We start from the raw sequence: 21,003 nt of genomic DNA, 5'->3' as shown, positions 1-21,003 counted from the left end.
AGTCATACTAGCTCGCTCCTTAAAGTAGGCATGATTGTGGACATTTCCACTGCCTCATACAGTCGTTGTGAGGATAAAATCCTGATTGAAGAACTTTTGTTCTTTGTACTTTAGCCATGCATGATAAGTATATACTCAGTAAGGTTAACAATTAATACTAGCTTCCCTGGTCTTTGCATGACTGACTTCATAAGGTTGTGGAAACCAGATGAGCTAACATGTTCTGAGAAAATACTTTGAAAGGGGTAAAGTGCTGAACGAGCATTAAAAATCTAATTGGCCAGTTCTGATACCAGCATCTATCAATCTTGTTTAGAGCTGCACCTCCTTCTTCCCCTCCCTCTCCTGCCCTTGTACTGGCCTGGGGGAGGAACAGCATTTCCTCCTTCATGAATAGCCATTGTGGTAACTGGCCAGAGCTTTCACAGTTCTGCATTTCCTTCCATTTGGCCTTCAAAGAGATCACAACCTGGTGTGAGTCTCCAAAGAAATGAGAAGGCAAATGCAGAGATTACACCCACTTTCCTCCAACCCCTACCCAGTGTGGTACAGCCATATTTATTGAATCAAATATGGGAGGGAGACGCCCTACTGTCATCACTGTGCTGGAGTCAGAACAAAAGGCAGTCAGTCGCCTGCTTCATTGAGGCCACTGCCTGAAGGGAAAGGTGCAAAGATGAAGGGGGAAAGAACCCCAAAGTTTGAGGGACAGATATGTTTCCAAGGCCTTTAACTTGTAATCAGCACCACTGAAGCCTGATTTCAACATGGGAGTAAGTTTCTTGGGTCACTTACTACAGTGGATTATCATGTACCAAGAGCAAACATTTAGTGTAGAATTCACTAGACCCCTCCAGGCTTAAAATCTATAGAATTTGTGTTTTATTTCCTTTTCCTGTAGCTACATGTGATTTGCATTGCTTTTTATTTTGTACGCACAAAGACTGTGCTGATCTTGGGACAAAATAGACATCATAGGTACATAATATGCAATGTTGTAACACAGCAGAATGTATTCAAGTGTGCTCATTACCGTGCCACTGTTTCTCTGGCACACTGCCCTCCCTGGGAAGGTGACATCTACCCTGAGCAAAGGTCTGTACAGTGAGGAAGGGGAATGCAAAGGAAACTGAGATCAGTGGAGAGCTAGACTGCCCCACGTGAGAGAGAAGTCTGTGACTCAGCCCTGGCAACAAGTGCGTCACAGTCACCCGTGAGACTTGCTAAGCTACACATTCTAAGACCCCAGCTCAGACCTACCAAATCAACTCATTCAGTGTGAACATCCCCCAGATTCTAATGTGCAGCCATGTTTGTGATCCATTGGAAAAGTCATTGAATAACCATCTTGTTAGGAAAAACATCGAAGCCTTGCAGCCAGGCATTGTGGCTGACACGTTTAATACCAGTACTTGGGAGGCAGAGGTAGGATGATTGCCTTGAGCTCAAGGCTACCCTGAGGAGGACAAAAAGGAAAACACTGAAAGTAAGACAAAAAGGACCTCTAAGACTATATAACCTTCATATATGCAAAGGAAAACATCAATTAAATTATGGATGGGGCCGGGTGTGGTGGTGCATGCCTTTAATCCCAGCACTGGGGAGGCAGAGGTAGGAGGATTGCCATGAGTTCGAGGCCACCCTGAGACTCCATAGTGAATTCCAGGTCAGCTCTGGGCTAGAGTGAGACCCTACCTCGAAAAAACAAACAAAAAAAAAGGATAAATTATGGATGGGGAAAGATGTTATAGGAGTAACCAACCTGTATCATTCATAAACGTCAATGTCATAGAGTCCGTCTCAAAAGTTTAAGGAATTGTTCCAGATTAAAGACAATTGAAAGACATGAGTTAAATGAATCAAAGAAGCCAAGACTTGATCCTGTATTAAAAAGGAAACATGGGAATAATTGACAAGTTTGAAATGTGGGCAGTGGATTTAAATTTTGTATCAGTTTTGAATTTCCTAACTTCATAAAGACTGCAAACTAAATATGATACAATTATATAGGTGATAGATTCTGAAATTATTTGGGTAAATCCATTATACTTACAGACGGAAGAAGGAAAAAAAAGGACAAATTAGACTGGGTGTTTAAAAAACCAAGCTAGTAGGTCTGGAAAAGGGTTGTGGAAACACTTTCTATAAGTCTTACAGTATATCTGTTAACGTGAAATTATTTCAAAGTAGAAGTCTTAAAAATAAAGGAAGTGAAGGAGATATTTACTTGGTGGGGTTTCAGAGGGTGGAATCTGAGGGACCCTCTACTGAGATAGGGAGGGTCCAGAGGCCTAGAGATACAGAGTTGGGGGCTGTGGTGAGAGCAGGCAGGGCTGGAGGGGTGGCGAGGCTGGGTGGAATGACAGCAGGCACTGCCATCTACATTGAGGGAGAAATGATGATGCATGTGCAAGAAACAGCAGTGAAGCCAAGAGTCAGAACTGGCGGCTGAGCTATGTAAGTATGAAGATAAGATAGAACTAGCTCTGAAGGAGCTGCTAAGTACTTTAAATCTCTTGAGTTCAGCCCCAGCTATCGGTTGCACCCAGAAAATAACAGCTTTGAAAGTTAGTTCATAGAGTAGCTGAAAAGAAAAATTCTATGAATTCCAGGAGCTGTCTTTGGAGTGTAAAATAAAAGTCCCTTTCCATTCTTCCCACACTTGGAAAAACTGAGGGCCAAATACTCCTGCCATTGCTACGTCCTGGTGTGAGCCTCCTACTGCAGAAGCTTCTACTTGGGAGCTGGAAGTGCCCCTTAGACCACCTCTGTGTTAGATCCCTATAGACCTGGGCCAATGAACAGGCCATTGAGCTTTGCTAAGTGCCTGCTGTGTGGCTGTGGATGTTCATGCTTTCTTCTCACTGCAAAAGACAGCGCAGCTGTGGGCTGAATACAGCCAAGTATGCACATGTCTTAGATTTCTGATCTTGCAACAAAATCAGAAACGACTGGCTGATCATTAAGGAGCACCAAACTGTCCATGGAGCTGGAGAATGCCTGTGTAGAATCAGGGCTAAATGATGGAAGTTTATGCTAAAGGTTGGGTGCTAAGTACTACACTCTATGATGCAATGAGTTCTGTCTCCACATTAAACAATTTAAGAAAACTATTTGTGTAGGACTTTAACTGCTGAGCCATTCTTACAGCCCCAATTTTGTGTAGGATAAAATTCTTAGCTATGCCCTTGTTTAATAACAGACTTTGAGTTATTACAACCTGGAGATATGGAAAAGATAATGAAGAAACAGTACTCTATCTCTCTAATGCTGGTTGATAGTTCTTCTAACATGACACTTTTGAAAAACGTGATAAGATCCTTTGATCCTCTGCTTTGATCCCTGTGGGCCCCTCACTAGGATGCCATGTGTCTGCACAGAGAAGGCTGGAGGTAAGGAAGTTCTGCTGAATTAGATCTAACCAAGAAGGAGGCAGAATGTGGGCCCAATAAGGTTCCATCCTTTGATGTTCTTTTTAAAGTTAAAATATCCATATTTTTCATAGTTAAAAACAAATTTACTCAATATTACTTACTTTGATTTTTAAAACAATGTTAAAATCTCACTATGAAAGCCAAAAGCCACCTGATGGGGGAGCAAATTTTAGGCCTTCTTTTTGTGACCTACAGGGTACTGTGGGAAATAGTGGAGCACACAAAACATTTAAAAGAGAATCTTGAGCTGGAGAGATGGCTCAGAGCTCCAGACACTTGCCTGCAAAGGCTAATGACCCAGGTTTGATTTCTCCAAACCCACATAAAGCCAGAAACACAAAGTGGTACAAGCATCTGGAGTTCCTTTGCAGTGGCAGGAGGCCCTGGGGTGCCCATTGTGTGTGTGTGTGAGTGTGTGTGTGTGTGTGTGTGTGTGTGTGTGTGTGTCTCCTCTCTCCTTCTCTCTCTCTCACTCTTTCCTTCTCTCTCTTTCTCTTTTTCTATATGCAAATAAATAAATAAAATATTTAAAGACAGTCTTTATCACCCAACCATCACTTTCTAAGGGAGCTAAAATGGATAATCAGTGGAGGGGGGGATTGTTTGTTTATTTGTTTCCTTTTCCTTAAAAGACAGTATTATCCTAAGCCATGTTTTATGTATTATTATCAAGACTTTGGTGATTAAACACTATGCTGGTTGTGACCTCACTCATGAAACCAGACTATCTGGTGGTCATGTGCATAATGACTATCCCACTGAAAGCATTGTGCCTTGCCTTGGCTCATCAGTGAGCAGACTCATCTGTCAGGGTGGGATTATAGGAGCTGGGATGTGGCTGAAGGTGCAGTAGAAGCTACAGCTTGACAAAGTGGTTCTTTTCCAGTCACATCTGGTTGTAAGCCATTTGGCTACCAATGTGTTACAGTTCTGTAACAAAAGCTAGACAAAGCCTATTTCCACCAGTTTGGGGGGGGGAGGATAAAAAAGTGAGGGAGGGAAAGAGGGTGAGAACTTGCTGTGGGAAACAACTTTTTTTTTATATACCAGGAAGCCTTAGAGATGGGTCTGAAGGAGGTGGTGGAGCCTGCTGATAGACACTCCCTCCCTCCCCTCCCTCCCAGGATTTGAAAAGTCTTGGCATGTTAGATGGGGTGTCTTTGGTGCTGATCTGCTGAACAGCTTCTTTTGGATACAAGATGGAAAGCAGTGTGCATTTATTGCTCATTAGATGTTCTCAGAAACACACTCTCATCTGTGGATTTTGCCATTCTTTGGTAGACTGAGTGCTCAATAGCCATGATTTTATTTTAATGTCATTCATAGAATATTATTGCTACTGATAATCATAGATCTTAATACTTGTGGCCCATTAGCTAGGAACAGGCCTGTGCATATAGCATATACCTTCTCATTTAATCCTCACAACTGCCCTCCAAATGTTTGCTATCCCTGGATCTAGGAAGTTTATGTAGAAAGATTTCTTGAACTGTAAGTGCCCCAAGCTATATCTCTACATACAAAACAGGATGGTCACAATCATTTTAAAAATAACTGCTTATCAAAATTGTTTCCTTGCATTTTAGTACATCTCTTTTAAAAGGCATGATCCTTGCTGGGGATTAAAATTTCATTCATTTTCACCATAATTTACTTAGTTCACATAAAAACTTTGATATCTTGTGATTGTTTTTTGTTGACACATGTTCCTGATTGCTATGTCTTCTTTTAAAAAATATCTGAAATATGATGTTTGCATAATAAGAAAACATTTTTGTTACTCAAAGGCCTAGTGGCCAGGCCTATAATCTCATCTTCCCTAGTTTACTGGAGATTGGAGCAGAAAGTTTCAAACTGAAGGCCTGTCTGGGCTACAAAGTGAGTTCAAGGCTAGCCTGGACAATTTAGCAAGACCAACTCAAAATTTAAAATAAAATACAAAATAAAAGGAGAGCTAGGGATGAAGTGCAGTGGAAAAGCACTTGCCAAACATGAAAAAAAATAATAATAATTAGAAATTCTTCCTAGGAGGAAAAGCATGCGACTGGCCAATGTCTAACCTTTAGTGTTAAATTATGCTACATTTTAGTCATTTTTCTGTTGTCATCCATGCTGTATTTTTCATGAGGAGTTATAAATACATGCATGTTATATAATATAAAGATCACCAACTTATGTTTTCTAAAATTGTTCTAGACCCTCTCAAGTTTTCTGTCTTCTTATAAACAGAAGAGCTCAGTGAAAGTTGAGGGGGGAAAAGGGATCAGATAGCATTAATGCTCCTAGTTGTGAAATTTTGGTTCAGAGTTTATCAGAATATAATTCAAGACTATTTGAATTTGAATAACTCTTCCTCACTATTACAGAAGGATTTGTTAAAACACAGATTATTGGGCCCCACACCATACATTCCGTAGGCATTATAATATGAATTTCTAGCAAGTTCTCTGATGATTGCTGATACTACACTTTGAGAACCACTGTTCTCCAGGGATGCCTCCCTCCTCCTCTTCCTCCTCATCTTCCTCCTCCTTCTATTCTTCCTCCTTCTCTTATTTCTCATCCTTGTCTTCTTTTTATCTTCTGTTTCTCACTCTTACCATTTCCTTCTTCCTTTCAAAATTGGACTTTTCTTCCTGTCTTATTCCTTTGTGCTCACTTCTTCTCTCCTCCTCTCTTTTCTCTCCTTCCTCCCCTTTTTGTCCAGGATGGAATTTGAAGCACCCACCAGACCATATTTAGAAGGGCTTGCTAAAGAAGTTATTCACATAACAGTATTTACTGAGCAGCCACCAAGACCCAGTCATTTGTTCAGCAAATAGTTGTTGAGACTCTACTGTGTTCTGAATGCTGTGCAAGAAGCACAGATACATACATACATACATACATACATACATACGTACATACATACATTAAATTAAATAACTTCCCTAAAGGCGTTCCCCAGAGTACTGGGGATCAGACATTCCCCAAATGTATAATAAGACTACTGTCACACATCACTATGGCTCTGAATTAAGCAACTGGGTTGTGAGATGAAGAGTAGTGTAGAGACACGTTTTACTTCAGAAGCCTGGCATGAAGGGTTCTCCTAAACATAAGTCAGAGCTTGGCACACAGCAGGTGCTCCGTCAGTGTTTGCTGAATGAATGAGAAAATGAATTATCAGACCCAGGCAATTATAAAAGAGAGGCAAGGAGTGGGCAAGGACTGGGTAATGAAGGGCCTAGGTGAGGTGCATGACCTGTCAAGTCACCCATGGGCTTTATTTTATCAGTCCATTCTGCCTCTCCTCTACCACCCAGCTCTCCAGACCATATACTGTTCAATCCCTGGTCTACAGTAAACGTTCACCTGTTGCCTGCTGAGCCATCAAATGGCCTCCCTAGTATTCCCCGCCAAAAAGAAGCTTCTCTGACCAAGGGTAAGGACATGTGCTTTGGTTTTTATCCAGGTTCCTGACTCACAGCTTCTATAACCCTTATAATTTCCCAAGTGCCTGGTGCAGTGATAACATCTTCTGTTAAAGTATTTGGCCTTTGCTCTTTAGTTCCTAGACAGGCCTAGGGGATAAAGGTAAGAGGAAGCATTGTTCAACCATACCTAAGCTTATATTAATGAACTGATTTTTTGAGACTCCATAGATAAGCATAAGATTACTGGGAGTGGGCAGTGCCAGGGAAACCAATCAGAGTCTTGGAGGGGAACTTATTGAAGGCTACAAGACTAAAGTTGAGTTGACTACCAATGGCCAGCCATTGAATTAGTCATGCCTTACTTTACTTTATGAAGCCTCTACAGAAACTCAAAGGACTGAGTTGAGAGCATCCTGGAGAGGTGAGAAGAAACACAGCCATGTGCTGGAAGGAAGGTGACACCCCAACTCCATGGGGTGCTTATGCTCAGGACCCTTGCAAACCTTGCCCAATATGTCTCTACATCTATTTGTTTCTTCAAATTATTCTTGACAATAAATTAGTAAGTACAAAAGCAAACCAAAAAAATAAAATAGCAGCTTTCAAATAGCAGTTCTTGGCTCACTGGTGACTTCAACCACTCAACATTTATGTTCACAATATGAAAAGATCCATGTCCTAACCATGAATTCATAGTTAATATTAAGTTAATTATAACATGGTTATTAATGGCTGTTACGACTTTTTATTGGTTTTTTTTTTTTTTGGTTTTACAAGGTAGAGTTTTGCTCTAGTCCAGGCTGACCTGGAAATCACTATGTAGTCTCAGGGTGGCCTCGAACTCATGGCAATCCTCCTACCTCAGCCTCCCAAGTACTGGGATTAAAGGCGTGCGCCACCATGCCCGGCTATGTTACCACTTTTTAAAGACAGCTGTTCATTCGCTGACACCTAGTCAAGAGCAGCTCCACCCTTCCTACTTTATTGGGAAAAGGTTTCCTAGTGTAAAGAGAAAATTACCCTCTGGTGGCCAGAGTGGAGTGACTGATTCTAAGTTCCTGGAATACAGTAACTCCTAAAGCAAATGCAGTGTCATTTTGCAGGATATATGAGCTTGGAAACAGTTGAGGAATTCCAAACAAAGAACAAAGGGCAAATAAACTCTTCATAGAAAAGATGCTATCTGGTAGCTTTTCCCAGACCCAGGCTTTCTTGAATCTCTTGCCATCCTCTCTAGTTTTGCATGTTAATATTGTATTTGTGATTTCAAAAGGAAAAATGTAATCAGCAAAAGCCTATTGTCTCAGTTTGCTAATTCTTATGGTCTTTTTTAAAACCTTCTAATTACTTACAAGCTCCACTGTCAACCTTAATATAATAACAAAATAATAATAAGTACAAACTTAGTAGTTATGTACTTTTGAAAAAGAAACATACTATTGAAATGTTCCATTGTGTCTTGATAATTCTTCACATACACTGAAGTCATTAAACTAGATGAAAAAAATCAATGATTCTAAACACGTATGCCTATCTTTGATCAGTCAAAAGTAAAATAATTGTATTTAAAGAAATCATTTCTAAGTTTTCTAATTCCTGTTGCCAAGGACCTTTTTAGTTGGTACCTACTAAATTTAGAAGCATCTAAACTGTAATACTGTGAGGATATTCTGTAATTTTTATGCTTGGTTCTCTTCAACTTATATCATTTGACTACACTTGTTGAAGTTATAACAATTATTAGATATGTTGGAAATTTCACTCTAAAACTAAGAGAGAATGCACCTTGTTGGTGGTGGTGGTGATGGTAGTGTGTGTATAAGCTTGGGAAAGATGGGATCTATTGAAAATTTCCACAGAGGATAGAGGACATTTAGTATATTTAAATAGAAAGACTTCAAATCAGAGACTCAATCAGAAAATCTCAAAACCCAGTAGCATCTGGGTGTGGTGGTGCATGCCTTTAATCCCAGCACTCTGGAGCAAAGGTAGGAGGAACTCCAGTGAGTTGGAGGCCAGCCTGAAACTACATAGTGAATTCAAAGTCAGCCTGGGCTAGAGCAAGACCCTACCTCAAAAAAACCACACACACAAAGTAGCAAAGACAAAGAGAAAATTAAACATCAGAATAAGTGTGACCTATGTAGTGAATGAATTTAAGCAATAGCAATAAAATGTGATTTGGATATCATCTCTTTCTGCACAAACCAACACTTGTTCAAAGTTCCCAAAGGTGTTTTACCATTCACGATTTTACAATAGCTCTGAATTCTTATATTATAGTTTTGCGCTTGGGGTAGCCCCATTTTTTTTTCTGAATTATAGCAAGACAAGAAAAAGGTAATGGTGAAGAGGGATAAAGCTGAAGGTTCTTCCACCACAGTTTGTATCTAGCAGAGGAGAGAGGAGGGGCTGTCACTAGGCTGCCAGGCTTGGCATACAATTGAACAGAGGAAAATACAGAGAATTCCAAGTTGCTTAGTCAGTCAAGTGGGGCAGAGAAATAGGAAAGATGCTGTCTTCCCAGAAGTATTCAGATACTGTAGGTTTCAGCTTTGAGCATGCGCTAGTTTTCAAGGAGATTTCAGACCTCTGCACTGGCTGCTGGTGAAAAGCCAGTGATATCTGTGAAGGGGAAGAAACTCCATTTTTCATTAAGAGATACTTAATAAAGATGTTTTCTAAAAGAATTGAAATAATTCTCACTTCTTCCCATTTTCCTACTTTTTTTTTATAGTAGATTCAGTAGGCATAGTAGCCAAGGACATAGGTTTATCTCTATGATAAACCTTTTTAAAAAGATGTGGAATCTTGTCTCTTATGTATGACCTATGCACAAGTAAATATTTTTGCTTTTTGGATAGTAATAGCTATTCAAACCTATTTTTAGACATATTTATTCAGGTACTGAGGCTGTTGCTAAAGGACACACAGTTGGTGCTGTAAACAGTAAATGGTATTTCTTTGTCAGTTACTGAAAGCTGAGTTATCAAAAGTATTTTCAACCAAAAATCAGTCATGTTACTTTTTGTGGTTCAGAGCTGAAATGGCTCTCACGACTGGATGGTCCTCGAGGAAGCGGCCTTACTGCGGGTGAGAACACTGGTGATGACCCTGTGCTGGGAGCGCTAATTGTATATGATTAGTGAGCATCCAGACCTATACCAGAGAAAAGGGAAAGTGGGTGGGGAAAAGAATGAAGGTCAAGTTGAGGGTGAACAGGCTCTTTTGGGGGGTCTTTTCTTCTCCAGCCCGGTGTCAAGGGGACACGCACTGTGACAAATGAATGATTTGAGGTGAGAAGGGCAGAAGCACTCTAATAAAAGGTTTCAGGAAAGAGTGTAGGCGACCTAGGGAAATGTGCTGCGGTCTAGTTTAATCCTGGGAAAAGAGGCCCAGGAGAAAGCAGATGAGAAAGATAGGAAGGAAGATGGGGAGGGGGGAGGAGGGTGTGGAGGAGACAAGGGGGAGGGGGAGCTGAAAACTGAGAGGAGCAAGCAGTGAATGATGGCTCCGAGGACCGGGCTGAGGACCCCCGAGTGGGGAGAACTGAGAGTTCAGGAGGAGGAGGAGGAGGACGGGGTCTGGACCCTTGGCCCGGGAGGTGGCAGCCTGGGGTAGGGGGGCAGCTTGGCTGGCCTCAGGCTCCCTTGCAGCCTCAGGCGTTGGCTCCTCGGGACTCCCTCCCTCTCTGGCGCATTGTTCCTTTGCCGGGAGACGAGGAAATTGCCTTTTGATTGCGGAAGTCCGCGGACGGGGCTCGGGGCGAGGCAGCGCGGGTCAGAATGGCAGCGTGGGAAGGGCTGCGCGCCGCCTGCCCCCGCCGCCCGTCGCGTCCGCAGCCCGCCCGCGGCGGCAGCAGAAGCAGCAGCGGCGGCGGCCCCCGCGCCTCGCCAGCCCGCAGGGCGCGCTGAGCGCGCGCAACAAGTGCTCCCCGCGCCGCCCCGCGCTTTAGCCTGCCTTTCCGCCGCCCAGCGCGATGCTCAGCCATGGAGCCACCTTGGCCTTGGGGATCACGCTGAGCCTTTTGCAGGTGAGTGAGTGGTCCGGAGCAGGGGTGGATGCTGATATTCCGCCCAGCCCGTGATCAAATGCCACTCCACTCCCCAGTCTACCTGCTGGTGGAGAAAGAGGAAGGAGCAAAACCTCTGATCCTCCTCCTCCTCCTCCTGGGAAGAACCATCCTTTTCTGAAACCCCCATCCAAACTGACAAATCACCCTGTTGTCAAAGACAAAAGACACCTTCTGTTTCTCCAAATGCTCCCTAGGGCGGCAAAGCACATAGGGTGAAAGTTGTATGGGGATCTTCTCACAGGCCAGAGGCCAAGGGCGCAAGGGGAGAAGAGATTTGCAGGAGCTTGCTGGAGACGTGTTCTTAGGCAGTACTGCGGACTTAAACTGTGTTCTCTGATTCTTTTGCAGACTGGACTGGGAGAGCCAGTGAGATGTAACTTCACCCTGTTGGAGTCCAGTGTCTCTAGCCTGGAGGCGTTTGTCCAGTGGAGAACTTTAGGGTCACCCTGTAACTTTAGCCTCATCTACAGCAGTGATACCTCAGGGCCCTTGTGGTGCCACCCCATTCGGACAGACAACATCACCTATGGATGTAACCCCAAGGATTTACAAGCAGGGACCATGTACAACTTCAGGATTGTTTCCCTGGATGGAGAAGAGAGAACTGTGGTCTTGCAAACAGGTAAAGGGTGACAGGTGCAACTAGGTGGTCAAGCCACGCTGAGCTGGGTATTGCCTTTGCATCTTGGTGTGCATTTGCTTTCCGGGCCTACAGAATGAAAAAGATTAAATATCTATGAAGATAAATATTGACCAGGATGTCTAGTCTCCTCAAATCTGGTCAGAAGCAGTCTGGCTGACTTTAGGGACTCCCTTAGTGCTGAAGACAGCAACTGACTGACTGGTCCCTGGAAGAGGGAAAGAGGACGCAGCAAAACAAAAACAAAAAAACCAACCATGGGCTCTTGGCCCATAGAGGGGACTTTCTTTAGTTGATGTCGTTTTTGAGCACCCATCACATGAAACTGTCAAATGCTACCATAATTTTGTCAGTGTTGTTAGAAAAAATAATGGAATTGCAATGATTTTGGATATGCTTCATTTTATTTTTAGAGCCAGGACATAAAATCTTCAAGAACAAAATAGAGTTATTCATAGGAGGAAACTTTTAAAATGTCCCTTGAAATGAGTGTGCAAAAACGATTTCATATCTCTTGAGAAACTAAAGGAGCATGACATCAGAGGACAGGCTTTAATTGTTCTTTGACCTCTCCTCGGTTACTTTCCTTACACTTTTGATCACTCCTTCCATGTGTGAATGGTGAGAACTTGTCTTTATGGATCTGTACAATGAGAGTGGTATACAAGATGGTTCAGACCCAAGTTCTTGCCAGTGGCAGGGGGGTTGTCATGTGCATTTACTTGAAGGGGTGTTGAAAATTTCCAGACACTGATGTTTTATATCTGTTTGGTGCAACAGTGAAGCCTTACTTTCAACCAGGAATTTAAATTTAAGAGAAAAGTTCTGAACATTAAATTCAGAAGTGAATTCTCTTGACTGTTCTTTCACATTTCTACCTCAGCAAAGATCACATCTCTAGCTAGAGTTCTCTGAAGAAATGGAGAGCATTCCCTTTGAAGCACAGTCAGAGCAGGGTCAGGAAATCTCACGGGGCTTAAGTAATGCAATTTGTTCAAAGAAGAATCGTCATAATGCCCAGTTACATTGCTGAACCTACTTCATATGAAACCTTTAAGTAATTTCTGAGAATTGCAGGAACCTTCAATTAAAAAGAGAAAACACTTGTGAAGAATATGCTTGTTTGTGATGTATGGAACCAAAGAGAGGCTATAATCAGCCACAAATTAGAACATTTCACAAGAGATGAAGCAGCTGGGTTTTTGGTCATTATACTGTTGGTTTCTTGGTATTTGAAGGCAGAACATTCATATTATTAACACTGTGAAATTTTTAACATAGAACTTTCAGATGTGGTCATTACATTTGGAAAAGGGTCTAGTCAACTCTATGTGTGTTCATGGGACAGCAATTTTTTTAATAGGTGGGCTTCAGAAGCTTGTTGGAGCAAAAGTAAGACCTAAGAATCTGGAGACATTGTAAAATTCAAGAATTTGCTTTTTGGAGGAAAAATGATAATGGAAAGAACTTGTTGAGTGTGTTATTAGTATATAATGGGCTTTCAATTGTTACACAGCTAGATGCTTCAAATCCAGAGGTATTTGGTGAAATTAAGAAACATTTTTTATTATATTGGCTAAAATAAGGCTTCATCTGCACTAACAACATGTTAGCATTGAGAGTTATCATTATTTTTCTTCTTTTAAATTTGTCTGTTCTTTTCTTTTTTACCATGCTGAGGATGGCACACAGGGCTTTCTTTATGCTAGACAAGCCCTTTACCACTGAGCTACACCCCTAACCTTGTCATTATTCTTAAGGTACTTTTTACCACAAAGTTCATGTATTTCAGGATAAATAGGAAGGATGAAAATTGCAGATGTCTTGGGAAAATGATAAAATTTTCATGGCTTTATGTATGATGGCGTAAACCCTTCTTAAACTTCTCTACATTTTTATGATTAAAATATTTTTATTTAAGTGACACAACTTTTTTAATTAAGAAATTAGACATTAGAGAATTAGAAAAATGTTTCAGGAAAGATTGTTTAGTTGGTATTCACCTACCTACCTACCTACATATTATCTACTTAGTAATAGTGCTTTCTTGACTTTAAGAAATGATGTGAGTTGTTTGTTTAGTTGGGAAAAGTATTCAATATTTGGTACTTGCTCAATATTTTATGGCTATTAAAATAATGACAGCCAGTATAATACTAACTCTGAGATAAAGCTTCAAGCAATGAGAAGTCACTTAAAAAATGTGAATGTTTTTGTTGCTGCAATTGGTCTGTGTTATTGATAAAGAATAAATCAGAATTAGAGAAAAGACATGATCATAGGTAGAGATAGATCTTCATATCATTACAAATGTGATTTTTGTGATAACTTCTTTCAATTCTTGAATTGTTTGAAACCACTAGCTATGTTGGTGTTCTCTAGTCCTAGTATTAAAGATAAAAAACGTAATTAAATAAGTAGTGTTTTAGCAATAGTCATCTTCTAGTCCATTTTTTTAAATTACAATTGGAGAATGTGTATTTAAATTCAGTTCAGTACTCATTGTACATGATAGTAAAAGGAAGAACAGTGACGTATTTATAAAGCTGTTAGACAAAAAGGAGCCCTCTGCTTATAGTCTTGTGCAGATGGGAGAGTTTCTGTTGACAATGGCCACAGAGCTTTACTCAATCTCTCTTGGTTGAGGACTTGCCATGCCTCATGAATGGCAGGTTGTCATTGCCATAGAGAAGGTACTTGGCAATTCTCAAGTTTATCTCGTCATTCAAAGATGAATCCAGGATTATCTCTGGAGTCCAGTTGTTTAGTTGTGCATTTAGAACTTAGAACTTTTGGGGTACATTTTTGGCCAGCAGTAAGATACAAGTTTTGATTTAGCACATGGAAGGCATTCAGTAAATATCAACTGGATGTTTGGTGGGCTAAGAATGTGTGCATAACAGAAATGCTATCTAGCCTGCTTGGGCTATGGCTGCATCGCAGAGCCCCAGGAAATACTGTAGAGGTGAGTTTCACCTGTGTGGAGGATCTCAGATGCATTTGGCTTCTCATTAGTCAATCTCAGCTGCTAATAATCTGCTTAGAAATAAGTCCCCATTCAACAACCCTCAAATAATTTTAATCATTTTAATATATTTATTTGTCTATAATGAATAACATTTAGAGGCTTTAATTATCAAGTCACTGTATCAACTATAATTTCCTCTTCAAAATTCTACTTATTTTACTGGTTGACTAAGGCTGCCATAGTAATAAATAAATAAATAAATACATACATACATACCAGGTAGTCTAAAAACAAAGTGTACTTTATCTAGCTTCTGGAGGCTAGGAGTGCAAGGTCAAGGTGCCTACAGGTTGAGTGTCTTCTGAGGCCTATCTTGTTGGCTTGCAAATGGCAACGTTCCTGCTGTCACAGGTATCCATCTGTGCATGTCCTTATCTTCTTGAAAGGACGCTCATCAGATTGGTTTAGGGTCCACCTTAGTGACCTCAGTTTAACTTATTCACATCTTAAAAGACCCTTTGCTCTTTCGAATACAGTCTCATCCTGAGGAACTGGGATTTACTGCTTCAGCACCTAAGTTTGGCGGGGAAACAATTTAGCCTTTAACAATCATATAGCTTTAAGAATACACAGTTATTTCTCAAAACTCTCTGTACATTGCTCGGATCACAAGTTCTTACAAAGATTATTATTAAAAAAATTCCTGGTTTGTATTCCATATGAAATAAACCAGAATTTAGAGGATGGAACGGGATTACTGTGTCTTTTACTTACCAATGTGAACCAAGGCACACTGTGATTGGGTAGCTGTTGCCATTGCTTTTCTGCTGTTGATTAGCAGTAAGATTTCGGAACCATGCCTCTTACTGCATGATATTATCTATCATGTCTGGAACTAGTCATTGTCATTTCTAGGAAGAGAATTTTTCTGCTTTTATTAAAATGCTTTTACCTTTTATATTTCATATGCAAAGGTACAAAATACATATTTTACTGGCCACATATTATTTAACCATTTTGGTTACTGTTTTTATAGGTCTTTTAAAAAAAAAGTGTTTTAGATAATGTCTCCCTGTGTAGCCAGGCTGGTCTCTCAAACTTGTGGCAGTCCTCCTGCCTTAGGCTCCCAAGGGTTTATTATTTAATTTTATGTCATAGCAAATCTGTGGAATAGGTAATTAAAGGGATAGGTTGAATCACGATTCAGAGTTGAGTTCTAAAGGTAGCTGCCAAGCTGTTTGGGGAAAATCATCTTTTGCCACCCTGGGCTGTTTTTTAAAAACATACGAACAAATAAATAAAAAACACTTTCAGGGCTGGAGAGATGGCTTAGTGGTTAAGCCATTTGCCTGCAAAGCCAAAGAATCTGGGTTCACCTCTCCCAGGCCCACGTAAGCCAGATACATAAGGGGGCCACATGCATCTGGAGTTTGTTTGCAGTGGCTGAGGTGCTGGCATTCTCTCTCTCTCTCTCTCTCAAATAAATAAGTAAATAAAACATATTTTAAAAAACACTTTTGGGGGCTGGAGAGATGGCTTAGTGGTTAAGTGCTTGCCTGTGAAGCCTGAGGATCCTGGTTTGAGGCTCAGTTCCCCAGGACCCAAGTTAACCAGATGCACAAGGGGTTGCATGCATCTGAAGTTTGTTTGCAGTGGCTGGTGGCCCTGGTGCACCTGTTCTCTCCCTCTCTCTTTCTTTCCCTCTTTCTCTCTGTCTTTTGCTCTCAAATAAATAAATAAAAATCAACAAAAAAACTCACTTTTATTGACATTGTTATACATGTACATAATGTATTTTAGTATAATCCCTCCCATTACATTGTTTTGTTCCCCTCCTTCATCCCATCCCACTGAATCCCTTCTTCTTTTCAACTAGTCCCTCTTCTATTTTCTTATATTTTTCTTTTCTGCCCTTCTCCATCATACGTGACACAATGTTGATGGGCCCAACATTGTGCAGGTGTCATGCAGGCAATGACAGCCATTGTAAGGTCACGGTGCCACAGCCAGTTCATGTCCATGTCCAGAAAGTGCCCCTGAGCACTCCGCCCCAGGCTCTGCTCTTACATTCTTCCCACCCCATCCTCCATAATGTTCCCCGAGAAAGGCTGTTTCTTAGTCTGTATAGTGAGGACGATGGAATAATAATGCCTGCTTCATAAGGCTGTTGGATTTTAATCATTTCATACATAAAACCTGGAATAAATCTTGTCAAACTTTAAGTGCATAGTAAGTTAACTGGTAGGACTTTCAAGTTGGATAGGATTTGGCTCTTTCTAAGAGCTAACATAATTTTGTACAACTCCACATAGCTGATATATATGAAATATATGATTGTTTAACATATTATGTTCAATAATCAAGAATTTGGTCTGTGGTCTACTGGTTCCATGAATAGTCTTTGTACTTCTCTATAGATGGGACACTAGTTTTTTTAAAGATGTATTTATTTATTTATTTATTTATTTGAAGGAGAGAGAATGAGAATGGGCACACCAGGGCCTCCAGCCACTACAAACAAACTCCAGATGCATGTGCCACCATATGCATCTGGCTTATGTGGGACCTGAAGAATTGAACTTGGGTCCTTAGGTTTCACAGGCATGTGCCTTAACTGCTAAGCAATCTCTCCAGCCCAAGGATACTATTTTTAACCTGGTACTGGTTCTTTCAAATTATCCCATGGTATTTTATTCCTTTTCAATTCAACTTTTAAAGAGGACAAAATATAGTGTGATATATTTTCAGTCTGCATATTCTGTGCCTACATTAGATAATGAATGAAGACTGAAGGAGTTTTCGTGTAAAGAAATTATGAGCCACTACTGATTTTCAATTGTGTTGGTCTTTTGCTTTTAACTTCAGTATTTTGCTGCCAATAATTTGTGTGTGTGCTCTCTCTTTCTCACCATATATGTATGTATGTATGTATGTGTATGTGTATGTGTATATATATATATATATATATATATATATATATATATATACTTATATATGATGTAAACGTGTAATATCCACATATATCAGGAATCTTAAAATCAAGTGGATGTACCTCTACAGAATGAAGCAACTCAGTTTAATTTGTCAGAGAAAATGAGAGACAAAGAAAAAAAAATATTTTTGTTCTCCATTCACAGATATCAACTTGCTAGATTGCCCTGGGACACAAGGGTTAATGTAGATACCTTCCTGATACAATAGGAAAAGTCCCATCCATTTTGTGTATGAATGTCATGACTTAAGGTGTAGACATTCCCTTAAACAAGTAATATGCAACAAAGATGAACATAATAGTTTTTCAATGGTTATTGTTTAAATTCTGTCTATTTTCTTCTTTCTCTTTGGAAAAAATCCAACACATAAGAAAGTTAAAAAAAATAACAGTATCATCAATTAACGACACATTTATCACCTGCCTTTAATAATAATTATTTGTTTATGGAGAATCTTACTTCATGTGTCCACCTCCTCCGCCACCACATATAATGTAAACAATCAAGTCATGGTCATTTGATTTCATTTCTAAGTATTTTAGATTTAATCTCTACAAGATAATTACTTTTAAACATGACAACAATAAAATTACCTTAATTGATATTCTCCAAAAATTCCATAACATTTAGATATCCACATATAGAAGTGCACATCACGTGAGAACTCATACATTTTACATAACATGACTATGGAGATCAGAAGTCAAGGCAAGGAGCCTTCTTTTTATATTGCACCCATGAGCTCATTCAATAATACAGAGAAAGCCTGGGATATGGCTATCAAAAAATGCAGGGGGGGAGCTGCTGAAGGACACTACAGATAAGAGTGCTACAGTCTCTGTAAGCTGTCTGGGTAGCTCAGTGCGGAGGGGTTCTCTAACAGCCACTAAAAGTGACTACTTTAGCTTACACCATTCTCACTGCAACTCCTTTCTTTGCTCTGATTCTTAAGCCCCACTTGACCTTTAAATTTATTGACGTTCATCGCCTTCATGAAGCCCACAGCTAAGACCCTCAGCCCTTAAATATTACTTTCTATTTTGCCATGGATATTTTCCTATATTACTATGTAGGTTGAGCATCCCACTTCAAAAGCTGAAATTCTCCAAAATCTGAATTTTTTTGACCACTAATCTGCTGGCACAAGTGGAAAATTCCATATCATGAAATGTTTTATGCACAAAATTACTACATAAAGTATATAAAATTACCTTTGTAGTATATACTGTAATGAAACAAGTGAATTTTATGCTTAGACTTAGACTTCATCTTCAAGATATATCATCATGCATATGCAAATTTTCCCAAAGACAAAACAAAACAAAATCTGAAAAACTTTTGGTCCCAAGAGTTTCAGACAAGAGGTAATTACCCTGTATTAACCATAATAGCAGCAGCAGTGCCGACACCAATTACCTTTTACAAAGTGCCTATCATGTGCCAGGGATTGTCTAACACTTCATCTCCATGACCTCTTAACACAACCCTAAAACATATATATTGCTTGTGCATTTAACATGAACAGCTGAGGATCAAGTGGGTAAAATAACTTGCCTATAGCTACCCTTGTGTCCAGCACTATTAGAATATACCCAGAGCTAACATCAAAGTCCTTGATAATTCACCATTTTTTTTTTACTTTTATATATTTATTTTTCATATAGGGTCTTACTTATCCTAAAGTAGTCTCTAACTCGTTATATAGCTGAGGATGGCCTTGAACTTCTCATCTGTCTGCCTCGACCTCCTGAGTGTGCCTTTACAAACCCAGGCCTTCTTGCATGCTAGACAAGCACTCTACCAATTCTGTGACGTCTCACCTACTGTTTGCCCTTCCACACTTTCCCTAACTCCATGAGTAGCAGGCAGGTGCTCAGAGCACTGGCCTCAGCCTTGTCCATATGTAGTTCTGGATGCCCAGCAAAATTAGATGGCAGACTGCACCCTTGTTCATGATGATGATGGTGGTGATGATGAAGCAGAAGATACCTTCTGTCATTCCATTTCAAGACTGCTAAAACTTTATAGGTATCTTAGTGTCTTCATTTTACATCTAATGTATAGAGATGCTAAATCTCATCGGCCTTGTATATTTTGTATATATTGCTCATCTTTGAGCAAGAAAGCTGACTAGAGTCAGCAGCGGTAACAAAGGAAATTATCTCTCTAGAAATGTACTTAATGGCCTAGAGTTTAAGCTGTTCCTTTTCTATGTCATTTTGTTCCTGATTGTCAAAATCTTGCACCTGGAATTGTTTGGAATTTTGCCTGATTCTTACTCTAATTTTCATGAGAAAATTTTCAGTTATTTTATTTATTTTATATGAAGCATTGAATGTTTATTCCAGTTTATGTACAATGCCAACTAAATGTAGTTTCCCAACAATAATCCTATCTACCCTGTTTTCTTTCTTTCTTCCTTCCTTTCCTTTCCTTTCTTCCTTCTTACCTTCTTTCCTTCCTTCCTTGTTGTCATTTTTCGAGATAGGATTTCGCTCTAGCCCAGGCTGACCTTGAATTGACTTTGGAGGCTCAGGCTGGCCATGAACTTAAAACGATCCTCCTAACTCTGCCTCCTGAGTGCTGGGATTAAAGTTGTGCACCACCATACCGAGCTCCCATCCTGCTTTTAACTAGTATGATATCCCAGTTTCTGTATAGACACACAACCTGGCTGTATATGCGAAAAGATCTCTTGGGCTACAATGAAAAAGTGAGAAAAGATAAAGGCAGAAAGAGAGATAATATCCAGATTGAAAGAGTGCCTTATAAAAAAGTTTAGATTTTTGTCTTGAAACGGGTGCTGGTGCGTAGTGTTTGATGCTCCAGCTAGGATGATGATGGCAGATGGAAGAGATGTACAAGGAGGCTACTTGGCACTTCTGTAGGGAAGACATGAAGTAAAAAAGACATTTAAAAACCTCTGAGACTATATAGTGAATTATAGGTCAGCCTGAATTAGAACGAGACCCTACCTCAAGAAAACAAAAACAAAACAAAAAAAAAACCTACTAGTACAAGGCAATAAGACCTAGGTAAAGACAAAAAAAATCAGGGAGTAAAGAAACAAACAAGAAAAACATTTTAAAAGTTAACTCAGTGGCTGGAGAGATGGCTCAGCAATTAAGGCACTTGCCTGCAAAACATAATGACCTGGATTCAGTTCCCCAGTACTCACGGGAAAGCCAGATGCACAAAGTGGCACATGCATCTAGAGTTCTTTTGCACTGCCTGGAGGCCCTGTCATGCCCACTCTCTCTGACTGTCTCCCTTCTCTCTATCTCACTCTGCTTGCAAATGAGTTTTTTAAAAAACGTAGGGTTCACCCAAAGGCCTATATATTCTACCACAGAGATACATGCACATCTATGTTCTATTTTCTATTCACAATAGCTAGGGAATGGAATAATCCTAGATGTCCATTGACTGGATAATGAAATATGTGGTACATATGCACAATGGAGTTTTACTTGGCTA

General features: G+C 40.1%; 1 protein-coding gene across 5 annotated transcripts in view; it reads left to right on the top strand.

Annotated features, from left to right (window-relative positions):
* The window catches only part of Ptprb (protein tyrosine phosphatase receptor type B), a 142,256-nt gene that overhangs the window by 21,956 nt on the left and 99,297 nt on the right, over positions 1 to 21,003 (top strand). For 4 of the 5 annotated variants that reach the window (XM_045153608.1, XM_045153609.1, XM_012948904.2 and 1 more), the window contains exon 4: positions 11,274 to 11,547. In XM_045153608.1, the coding sequence (XP_045009543.1) occupies positions 11,274 to 11,547 (274 nt within the window). Of the gene's footprint in view, positions 1 to 10,754; positions 10,884 to 11,273; positions 11,548 to 21,003 lie in introns of those variants that run through there. The other variant, XM_004650098.3, reaches the window with a different exon arrangement.

This window comes from Jaculus jaculus, chromosome 6 (genome assembly GCF_020740685.1).
Source record: "Jaculus jaculus isolate mJacJac1 chromosome 6, mJacJac1.mat.Y.cur, whole genome shotgun sequence".
NCBI lineage: Eukaryota > Metazoa > Chordata > Mammalia > Rodentia > Dipodidae > Jaculus > Jaculus jaculus.
Note: the sequence above shows the minus strand (reverse complement) of the source record. Positions and strands in the feature narration are given on the sequence as shown.